General features: G+C 32.6%; 3 protein-coding genes across 7 annotated transcripts; all 3 read right to left on the reverse strand.

Annotated features, from left to right (window-relative positions):
• Window positions 1-1,216: 1,216 nt before the first annotated feature.
• Ric-3 (RIC3 acetylcholine receptor chaperone) lies at window positions 1,217-7,697 on the reverse strand. Of its 3 annotated transcripts, none has more exons than XM_076389808.1 (8): window positions 7,439-7,697; window positions 6,888-7,241; window positions 6,162-6,424; window positions 5,906-6,098; window positions 5,067-5,119; window positions 3,776-3,933; window positions 3,327-3,513; window positions 1,217-2,396 (listed from the first exon to the last, which is right to left on the reverse strand). In XM_076389808.1, the coding sequence occupies exons 1-8, from the start codon at window positions 7,581-7,583 to the stop codon at window positions 1,488-1,490; spliced, it is 2,262 nt and encodes a 753-aa protein (XP_076245923.1). In that variant the 5' UTR covers window positions 7,584-7,697; the 3' UTR covers window positions 1,217-1,487. The 3 variants fall into 3 exon arrangements, with proteins under 3 accessions (XP_076245923.1, XP_076245922.1, XP_076245925.1); XM_076389807.1 differs by lacking the exon at window positions 5,067-5,119 and adding an exon at window positions 5,457-5,596; XM_076389810.1 differs by lacking the exons at window positions 5,067-5,119; window positions 6,888-7,241 and adding an exon at window positions 5,457-5,596 and having other exon boundaries at window positions 7,439-7,696.
• Window positions 7,698-8,218: 521 nt separating this feature from the next.
• Window positions 8,219-9,064, reverse strand: LOC143185716 (alpha-ketoglutarate dehydrogenase component 4). 3 transcript variants are annotated; one of them, XM_076388926.1, is made up of 4 exons: window positions 8,932-9,064; window positions 8,769-8,823; window positions 8,527-8,690; window positions 8,219-8,354 (listed from the first exon to the last, which is right to left on the reverse strand). In XM_076388926.1, the coding sequence occupies exons 1-4, from the start codon at window positions 8,953-8,955 to the stop codon at window positions 8,337-8,339; spliced, it is 261 nt and encodes an 86-aa protein (XP_076245041.1). In that variant the 5' UTR covers window positions 8,956-9,064; the 3' UTR covers window positions 8,219-8,336. The 3 variants fall into 3 exon arrangements, with proteins under 3 accessions (XP_076245041.1, XP_076245040.1, XP_076245042.1); XM_076388925.1 differs by having other exon boundaries at window positions 8,527-8,699; window positions 8,932-9,050; XM_076388927.1 differs by having other exon boundaries at window positions 8,527-8,699; window positions 8,769-8,846; window positions 8,932-8,992.
• A 483-nt stretch (window positions 9,065-9,547) lies between these two features.
• LOC143185971 (heat shock protein 83) lies at window positions 9,548-10,128 on the reverse strand. Its single transcript, XM_076389320.1, has 2 exons — window positions 9,893-10,128; window positions 9,548-9,823 (listed from the first exon to the last, which is right to left on the reverse strand). The coding sequence occupies exons 1-2, from the start codon at window positions 10,026-10,028 to the stop codon at window positions 9,741-9,743; spliced, it is 219 nt and encodes a 72-aa protein (XP_076245435.1). The 5' UTR covers window positions 10,029-10,128; the 3' UTR covers window positions 9,548-9,740.
• Window positions 10,129-10,581: the final 453 nt, after the last annotated feature.

Below are 10,581 nucleotides of genomic sequence, written 5' to 3' on the forward strand. Positions count from 1 at the left end.
CATTTTGGGAAAGATTGACATTTTCCATTAAATAATTACATTCTCTTCTTCAATGCTTCTTTGCGTTGTACAACTATTCAGAAATATTTTCTTTTGAAATAAAACACAGCAGTAACATTTTAATAAATTCTTATTTTTTAATATGAATGTAAAGTACTTAATACAAAGGACAGTTTAAAAGTTATTGCATCTACTTGTATCTATATTTTTCATATAATCTGTATATTTAATAATTTTCCACGTATATATTTCAGTTGTTATGATTCAATAATTATGTATTTGCATAGATATTATACAACAGTACTAATAATTTTATCCTGTAATAATCACAGAAAAAATTAATAATCACCATTAAAATACATTGTTAATGTTGCAATGGAATATCAAGCAATTAAACAAATTGCTTGACCTTCTCCACATATTACCTTCGATTTTCATTTGTTTTTTTAATTTTCATTATATCTATTATTTAATAAACATTATACAATTATATGATAATATTAAAAATTATTTTTTGCACTTAGGACATATACAACATAAGATTGTAGAATAAGACATAGGTATGAAAATGACAATACTACACAGTAAGCAAAATTATAAACTACACTATTAAAAAATTGTCATTTAAATAAAATTGAAATACTAAACGTGTAAGTCACCATATAAAATTATTTCTTTGACATAGATAAAAAAAGATGAACAGAAGAATGTATACTTATATTTCTGGCACAAGATGAAAATATTAAATAGCATTAGATTCAACTGACTGATGTATACACAAATATGCAGATCAGTGCTTGCCAATCACTCAAGTGAAAAAGACTGTCATGATTATTAACTTTGTTATAATTCTGCATTCTTCGTTGCATATTGACACATACTGGACATATGCATGAAGCACTGCCTCTTTGTTGGCCCCTTGATTGACAAATCTCAAATTCTATAAAATACAAGATATAACAGGCAATGACATAAGCATACGTAAACTTGAGTTTTATGAACTTATTAAATATTTGGCAGTGCTCGATCAATATCTACACCATCGGTTGTTATGCATGTCAATCATTGTATTATTTCTTTCTTAGCACAGGAAGTAAATTTTGAAGATTGGTAAACACTGATTCGATCAATCGTTAGTTGTAGTTTCTTTTTTTACCCTAAATTATTTTTCACTATAAGGCAACCCACTATCTTTAATTTTATTCTTTTTCTTCACTTTCTTCTCCTCCATCTTTACAACTCATTTCGTTGTTCTTACTGTTGTATAATATCGATCTATCGTTGTTATGTGATATCGATATGTCGATACGGTCATGGAGAGATGCAACGAAGATGGCGTGTACTATATACACTGGTATTTTATAAAATAGCCTAGAATAAGAAATAAAGTATTTTTGAGAATAATCTAAATACATCACTTACATCATTTTTTTTTCCTTCTAGACCTTATACTATCATTCAAAAATTTTTGTTTAAATTTTAATAAATTAATAAAATAAGCCTCTTCCATTTTTCCTTTTTTCCTTCTTACCGGCATCGTCATCTGACATTTTCTCATTTCTCACATACTGGTTTCTGTTAATTTCGTTTTCTCCTCGCTCATTTATTTCAATATTTCTGTTGTTTTTTACAAGTTTCTCCTCTTCGTCGCTCTCCTCGTCACAATCGTAGCTGTCTTCTTCCTCTACTTCTTCCTCCTCCTCCTCCTCCTCCTCCTCCGCCTCCTCCTCCTCCTCCTCCTCCTCCACCTCCTCCTCCTCCACCTCTTCGTCCTCCTCCCCAGCCTTCTCCTCCTCTTCCTCGTCCTCGTCCTCGTCCTCGTCCTCGTCCTCGTCCTCGTCCTCGTCCTCTTCCTCTTCCTCTTCCTCTTCCTCTTCCTCACCCTCCTCGTTCTCGTCCTCACCCTCCTCGTTCTCGTCCTCCTCCTCCTCCTCCTCTTCCTCCTCCTCCTCCTCCTCCTCTTCCTCCTCCTCCTCCTCCTCCTCCTCCTCCTCCTTCTCCTCCGCCTCTTTCTCATCTTCCTGGTTTTCCTCTTTGCGATCTTCGAACTGGTTTTCTATTTCTGTAGTTTCTGACTCTTTTATCTCTTCCTGCTCTTGATTGCAAATCTCTTCATCATAACTATTCTTGTGATACTCTAACTTATCCCTACCTTTATCATTTACTTCTTTGTTTCTTACTTCCACAGTGCCTATTTCACTTATTTTTTGCCTATGTCTTTCTTCCCACTTTTTTACATTTTCGTCTTGATATTTTTTTTCAAATGCATTCTCTTTATCTTCTTTTGTCCGATCCTCAGTTTTTCCTTTAACGTGTATTTCATTTTGTACATTTCTTGTATTCAAAACTGTTTCGCCTTCTATGTTCCGTGCTTCGTAATTTTCTTCCGTAGATTCCTAATTCGATGAAACAATGTTAAATATCTTCAATATCAATGTCGTGCAATCATTTCAATAGCTAAATTGAAATAAATAAATATAGATGGAAACTGTACTTAACTACACAGTGTGTTTGATTTATTATTATTATTATTATTGATTCTGTTTTCCTTTGCATTATACACGTGAAGATCAAAAATAACTTCATAAAATTAAATAAACAAATAAGTCAGTAGGCTGTTATTATATCTAATCCGATTTAAACAAATATACAATATGTAACTGTTTAGTAAATATATTAAAACATTTTAATAATTGGAGATAGAAATGTATGTACAAATATAAACCAAACACACTGTATGTGCTATTTATAATCTTTATATAATGATACGTTATCATTGATAACGAAGAAATTAACAAAATGTAGCAACTAAACATGTGTAGAATTATTGAATGCGTTTAGTTTAATGTTCAGTAGATAAATTGCTTGGAAATGTTTAAAGAAAAAGATATCAAATAGAGTGTAATTCAGAATTATTAACTATTAATTATTCTAAGGATAAACAAGGAAAATGTACAATGTGTGATGTATTCAGTATATGGAAAAATTAATAGATTACTGTCAAATTAAGTGTACACATAATATGAATTAGATATTAGTAACATCATATTATATACAATACAAATCACAGAATGTATATAATTACTGTTGTGTAATATTGTGCATATTCTAATACGATAGCATCATATCAGATTTTTAAATATATAGTGGAAATAACTAGTGAAAAGCAAAAATGTTCGTATTTTATGTAATAAATTCCGTGATTTGTTATTTTTATGTCAAGTAATCATTACAGAAGCAAACAATTAAAGAATAAAAGAATCACCAAATAAAACAAGGCTCCGCAGATTCATTTGATTCTGTCGGTAATTCTAATGTTTTCTTACAGCTGCATTTTGGTCGAGGTTGATGAGAGATAGGGTCATTTTGCCTGAGAGTACGATAGGTGCTTCTGCATCTTCTTCTGTTTTTTGAGCTTGCGTTTCTGAATCTGTTACAAGTAATTCGCACTGTGGAGGAAGTGCACCTTCTAAATATATTGGCTTAGGAGGTGTTTTCTCCCTCTCTGTGTGACTAAAATGATAAAATTTCAATTAGTAAATACTTTATCAAAACCCCTCCTAAATGACCATTTACAAGCCGCGTAATGTGTTTCGTCATACACGATGCTAGCAACATCAAATTACTATTTAGCTGGAAACTAAATAAGAAAGAGTTAGGAATAGGGAACGAGATCCGATTACGACGAAGCAATATCGTTAGATACGAATTGTTTCACGAGTACTCGGCACATGTACGCGTGTAACCATTGATGTATCATTTAACTTGCTCTCACCTGAGTGAAACTGGTATTATGGGAGTAGTAGGTCTACTACCCTTCCCCTCACAGCTAGCTGTCATTTCCATACCCATAACTTTAACAGTCGGTGAATTTTCTACATTTTCTATTTCTTCATCTGCTTTACTATCTTCAGCCTGAACAGTGATGTCGTCCTGTAAATAACATTCTCAGAATAAACTGTTGCATGTAATTTCTCCTTGAAGAAAACTGCTACAGATATTTTCAACATAGACTATTATTATACAGATGTGTTCTGCATTTTCTAATGAATGCTATAATATCATTGTTAATAAACGTATACTCATAAATCAATAAAAAAGAAAAAATAAACACTGTTAAAATTATTTAACGTCATAATGTAGTAAGTGTAGATATACATATACAAGGTATTCAGCTACAGATGAGAAATAATTTAAGTTAACAAGTGAATTCTAGACAATAGGGTGAGATAAAAATGAAGAATAACGAGATTGCGATTGAGCTTTCGTTCATTGATTATCAGACTTGAGAAAGTAATCAAAGCCACCTGGAACTCGATAAATTGAATTTCATAATGGCCATTGATTGTTGCCGGGAAACGCTTCGACTGCACTTCGATCCAGGCAGTACTTATTAATGATACGAAAACGATCGAACAAGAACGAATTAGTTCTCATCCAAGAAGAAAACACTGTATCATGGCTTCTGTGTCTGGGTTCAAATTCGAGTGCAGCTGTATAAGGCTAATGCTCCCGTTTGTACATCCGTCAATGGCTGTAACATAACAACTGCTCTGTTCAAACGGTTCAAAACGTTGGACGAAGGCTCGAATGCAATCCTCTTATTCTTGACTTTCATCTTATTTTGACGTCTAAAATCAGTCCTTCATCATTGCTCCCTCTGTACCTAAATACTCTGTGCATGTGTATAAACTTACATCTTGCAAATATGTATATTGAAAACTCCATGCTACACTTTACCAAAGATGCTTGTAATAATAATAATTTTTTTATACGATTATTGCGATAACTGACAATAACACGCATCGTCATGCAATGAAAATGAACTATTTCCAATGAAGATGGGAAAAAAAATTAGTACTAAATGTTGCTTCTAATATATTTTAGGATAAGCTTTACTCCTATTTCACAAAATGAAATACTGTCATCACAAAACTGACTTCCTAACATATAAGCCTTAAACACGACAAATTAATTACTCGCATAAAAGAATAAATTTAATAGAAACAGTTGATCACAAACTTCTGGTTACTCTTGTTAGGAAATTTACGAGGCAAAGAATATACCTTAGATGAATAATCGACCCCTGCCAGACCTTTGGACTTTGGAGGCCCATTTACTATTTAAATATAAAAATAACAACTATAAATTCTATTACTTAATATGCTCATTGACTTATTATGTGTTTGTATATTTCACAACTAAAATATGATTATGCACTTTCCATAAAGAATAGGAATAATGAAAAAGTGACCATTTATTTGAAAATTGTTATCAAGAAGCATCGAAATGTAGAAAAAGCAAAATTTCGAAGATTCTGTACTAAATGTACAATAATTGTATAATGTACATTAGAACAAATAAAGCTTGGAACGCAATCAGAACACAACAACGTGCACATTTCTAAGAACTAAAAAATTGAAAATGTAAGTTGTTTCAAAAGTAGTCTAGTAAACCTTGAGTTCTTGTTGTGAGCTTGGACTATGCATAACTGAACGTGATATGTTGCCCATCTGGACAACAATTCTTTCCATGGCTGCTTCCGTCTCGACCAAACGTCGTCTCAGTTGATCTATCTCTATGTCTCCTGCCGCTTCTTGTGTTCCAGCATGTACAACATTACCAAATGTGTTCAGAGAATATACACCAATACTTACAATATTTGTAATTTTTGTCTAACATTTTGATCGTTAACTTTATGGTACAAATACGTGTGTGTTCTAATTGTGCAAACCTTGCATCATGCAACACCATTTTAAAAATCTGATTAGATACTCAAAAATACATGTACCTTATTTTTCAGTATTTCTTTAAAGGAAATAGCTTTCAAGGAAAACACTGCATTAATGATAATGTAAATCAACGTATCATTAGAAATATTTAGAAATGATTAAGAAAAACTTACGATCCTTTAACTCGTCTATAGTAGGTGTTGGTCTCCGGGGTGACGGTGACCTGTCCTTTCGATAGTGTACCGATCCACCAGTCATTGCACTTGCAAACGCTTCAGGACTGAATACCATTTTTCGAAATTCTTTTTCTGCCGCAACTCCGGGATATTCTGAAATGATTTCGCTGTCCGAATTTTTCTTCAATACCTAATAAAACAGTACCGCATATAAATGTGACGTTGACCTTATGAGATGTCAGCTGTGTATTACCTTCACAATTGTATACAGGAAAAATAGTACGATTCCTAAGGTAAATAGTGGCATGATAATTCCCATTGTACCATTTCCTTTTGGTGCAGATACAACGTGTCCTGCACCACCTAAAGGCGGTCTCATTTTTGGCACGACATGATCAGGTCTGTCTGCTACTTTCGGTACAATATGCGACGAAGGTATCGCTCTACCGCGTTCTCTCAGTGCAGGGTGTAAACCACCCGCGTGAGGTGGTGTATGTCGTTCTTGTCGTATTGTACCTAAAAATACATACACACATATGTACATATATTATTTCGAAAATAGTATTATTCAGAACACTATTTTATGTTCACTTAAATGTTATTCAATTGTATTAAAGTAATGTTAGTCCTCAAGTTTTGTGTATATTAGAAAAGGTCATATCATTTATGCTTTTAAAGCTATAAGTACAGCTTAATCATATTCCCATCTACTCATTGGTAGCTGTGTATGTACTGTGTTTTGGCAATCTGCCAATGTAGTATGAATAACTTGAATGCACTTTCCATATATAATTGGTAGGATTATTAACAAAATCTGGTAACAAATTAGAAGGCAAATTAGAAGTATGCGTGATACTAATCGAGTCTTGACAATCCATTTAATGTTATAAGTATTTATATCCAAACTGTACATGCTAGGTGTATTTTGTTAGAGATTAGTATATAAAAACTTTATAATAAAATCTTTTGTAATTCTTACTGTGTGGCATTAGAATATGATATCTGATGAGATGTGGTGTTCCTAACTGGGAAAGAGGTATACCAAAATGTATTTTAAGACAAAGGGAACTGTTAAATGATCTGATTTCTTCCAATACTTGTTTATAAGATTTTCCCAAACGTTCCCTTTCAGCAAGGAACATAGACAAATCTATACCACATCTGGCTAAAATTTCATCTCTACATAAACTTGCACTCTGTGGAGTCAGTTTCGTAGTTTTCAAAACATCTTTTACTCTTGGATCGACTCGATGATGTTTCAATATATTTTGACAAATTTCTAGCATGATATCCGCAGCAGTGACATCACTTTCAAATATCACGTCGCAGCATGCTAATAAATATTCATAAATATAATACACAGTGATAAGATAGAAATCTAAAGTATGTGAAATCATAAATGAAAGTGAAAGAAAGTAGCACATACGCATACCTTTGATTAAATCTTTTACCAAACGTTGAATAAAAGTAGCAACAAATTTTGAATTACATTTATGAATTCTTTACTCGATAAAAATACTAAAATCTTACCAGAAGTATCGGATGTGTGATGTGGAGTGACAGATGCTGTGAGCATAGGATAGAAAATTTTCGGCCATAATACCGCGAAACAGCCAACCACAATGGCTAGTATAAAAATCGTCTTTCTTGGCCCGAAATCCGTTATCTCAGACATATTCGTAAATTTGTCGTTCGTATAATTGTCGCTAAAAGTTCGATAAAAGGTAAAAGAATTACAGGTCTTCCACTATCACGTCCAGGGATCGTGAACGGATGGAAGACACAGCGCACTGTCGTCTGCTATTTCTGTCATAGGTCAGTGCTGTCCCTATCCGTTCTTGCTCCCAAAATATTTTTCTTCAAATTATGATCGACTAAATGGATTGTGATAAACTACACGTTTAAAAACTATAAGGAAAGAATCTGAAAAATTCACTTTTCGGCATTCGTCTGTTTTTAACATCGTAGTATACAATACATACGTACACATAAATCAAAATTAGTAAAAGTGAAATGATTAGGTTAAATGCAATCTTTATTTAAACATTAGTAATATTTTATATTTAGGCGGTGACTAATTACTAATAATATTTTTATAATATTAGCGAATAGATAATAAACGCTTGAAATGTGTGATAATTTGAGCAAAATTTTCTGTTCTGCTTTTAGAATCAATACATTTTTACTTGTTACAAGAATGAGCCAAAAAGTTGGCCAGAAATAGCAGGTTGTGGCAAAGTTGTGCAAGCTAATAGAAGACCTTGTCCGATAGGTAGATCACAGGAATATATATATGTATACAACTTGCAGTTAATTCTCTTGCCTCCATTTATTTACAGAACATATTGTACAGAAAGGTGTAAGGAGAAAAATGACTTGTTTACAATGTTCTAAGATCAATGATATGCCTATCAACTAATTAAGGAATTTATTCTGGACCACCTCGCTGTAATAGAAACAATCCAATTAATAGAAAATATCCTTGGCAGTTTATGTAGGTTATTTATAAAATTCTGTTGTATATTTTTGGAAAGAATATCATAAGTTGCATATTGTGTTAGACACAGATATATATAGTGAATTACATAAAACAGTATATCTAGTAATGAAATACTTGCATTGATATATGCTATTTCTTTTTCATCTATGGGTCGTCTTCGATATCGTGGAGGTAATTGAATGTCCTGTATTGTTGGTAAAACAACCACGTTAGGGCCCGTCGCACCAGTAGTTTGTTGAGACATCGTCGGCCCTGGATGCGTGGACGATGTTGTCGTTGCACCTGTAGTTGCTAACCAATAATAAGAGGATTTCAGTCAGCTTTTTCAACAGTAGTATTCGATAACCGTTTTAACATTACCTCTGTTAATTCCTCCCTTACGGAATTTAATCATCGGTACATGCGGTTTTATTACCTATGAAAATTCAGTTTGCAGAACTAATCATTTTATTCGTTGTTTGTACAATGCACATATATATTGACATACAGTATGTCACTTATCAAATTGTACCTATATACTGACCTTCCAACCTTTACTTGCCATCATAATATTTCTTTTCAATCTGTACACCTAACGCAGAGACGAAGATTTTTCTGCAACAAAATCTTCTATCTGTTGGCTTTAAATATTGAGATAGATGGCGTCTTTTGACATACTTTAACTAGCGCATACAGAATAACCGCCAAATACCTATACAAAAATCATGATCTAAGGGTTCTTCCAGCGATGTAACTGTACAATTATTACACATAATTTTGCCAATTCAGTTGACCAAAGTTTCGATTCGGAAGATCTAGGGAAAAATTTACACTATGCAATAATAAGAATAATAATGATCATGATGAGGATGGTACAATGATTGTGACATACGTACATATGTGTATATTCTATGTATACATACAATTTTTTATTACATTTGACAAATAATTTAGATTGATTAAAGTGAAGTACTGCAAATGCTGGATACATGCTGAATATATGTATGTACATACATACATACATATATTTATTTAATACTTGATCATTGCTTACAGCAATTACAGTAACCATGACAATTATTTTTTTGATTTCATTTTAAAGTAACCTCCACTCTGCTAAGTTCTAAATATTTTATTAGGTGTTTTCAAGGTACGTACTAATAAAAACATATGCATGTACAATAATAAATTTCATTTTATTACAAGTTTAATTTATCTTAAATAAATTTTCTAAGTTCTTGCAACATTTACTTGTGGTTCATCCAATGTGAATTCTGAGAAAAGAAGTGTACTTTCAAACAACAGAATTACCAAATCCTTTGCGGCGTTATCACTCTTGTTAGCTCCTGCTTTTCAATGGAGATCCCTAATAAGAACATGAAATGGATAAATCCCAAGATGCTCCTTTGCCTCCACATACCCCATAGTAGACATATCTGTAAGAAGTTGAGCTTTTATAATTCTTTCCGTGTTGGTAGTCAATCCATATTGTGAAGTAACAATACCATAGGGAGAGGCAAGTAACCAGTTTAATGTTACAATTTGTTCAACTTTGTTGCCAAGAATGATCTTCATTATTTTAAACAAATTTGAAAACTCAGCCTTGTCATCTTCTTCCTTGTTTCTTTCTTGCCTCTTCATGTTTGGGAAGTTCTAATCACTCTTTAGCTGCAGACATTTGCAACTTGTTGTTTTCTCCTACAATAAAGTATATGTAATATTTTGGTTTTCTGTCATTCTATCAACGTATTAATTCTCAATAGAACATGCTTCATCTCTAGATGATGAAATATGATACTATTTTGAGAGGATATTTAAAACAATGGAAAACTTCATATAATCCGCGAAAGTTCAGTCGGTATTACTTGCTATTCCATCTATTGGAACGTGGCGCCCCCTGTATTTAGCACAAATGAAATCGCTTTCATCCTCAATTAGAAAAATGAACATTTTTCTGAATAAAATATGAATAAACGTATTTGTTTCTAGTCAAGATACTGCAACTTCTATTTTTTCTCATTTTTTTTTCATAATAAAAATTTTGAATCTTTTTTAAAGCACGAGAATAAATAACTATAGGATTACAGAGTAACAATAATATTGATACTCGTGAGTTCTCAAAAGTTCTGTATACGTATTCGAGTCACGTATCAATGACACTACCATCAGTACATAATTACAAATGCTCAACCCG

The sequence above is a fragment of the Calliopsis andreniformis genome, chromosome 12, assembly GCF_051401765.1.
Source record: "Calliopsis andreniformis isolate RMS-2024a chromosome 12, iyCalAndr_principal, whole genome shotgun sequence".
Lineage (NCBI taxonomy): Eukaryota > Metazoa > Arthropoda > Insecta > Hymenoptera > Andrenidae > Calliopsis > Calliopsis andreniformis.

What these genes read in the sequence shown, in the direction of transcription:
- Ric-3 (XM_076389807.1), bottom strand. Translation starts at nt 7,583, where the DNA reads ATGTCTGAGATAACGGATTTCGGGCCAAGAAAGACGATTTTTATACTA. An exon ending in TCCTGTATACAATTGTGAAG is followed by an intron (nt 6,099 to 6,161) that starts GTAATACACAGC and finishes CTGTTTTATTAG; the next exon opens with GTATTGAAGAAAAATTCGGA. An exon ending in ACCTCGACCAAAATGCAGCT is followed by an intron (nt 2,397 to 3,326) that starts GTAAGAAAACAT and finishes TCATCGAATTAG; the next exon opens with GAATCTACGGAAGAAAATTA.
- LOC143185971 (XM_076389320.1), bottom strand. Translation starts at nt 10,028, where the DNA reads ATGAAGAGGCAAGAAAGAAACAAGGAAGAAGATGACAAGGCTGAGTTT. An exon ending in GTTACTTGCCTCTCCCTATG is followed by an intron (nt 9,824 to 9,892) that starts GTATTGTTACTT and finishes AACTTCTTACAG; the next exon opens with ATATGTCTACTATGGGGTAT.
- LOC143185716 (XM_076388925.1), bottom strand. Translation starts at nt 8,955, where the DNA reads ATGATGGCAAGTAAAGGTTGGAAG. An exon ending in TGGCAAGTAAAGGTTGGAAG is followed by an intron (nt 8,824 to 8,931) that starts GTCAGTATATAG and finishes GAATTTTCATAG; the next exon opens with GTAATAAAACCGCATGTACC. An exon ending in TAAGGGAGGAATTAACAGAG is followed by an intron (nt 8,700 to 8,768) that starts GTAATGTTAAAA and finishes ATTATTGGTTAG; the next exon opens with CAACTACAGGTGCAACGACA.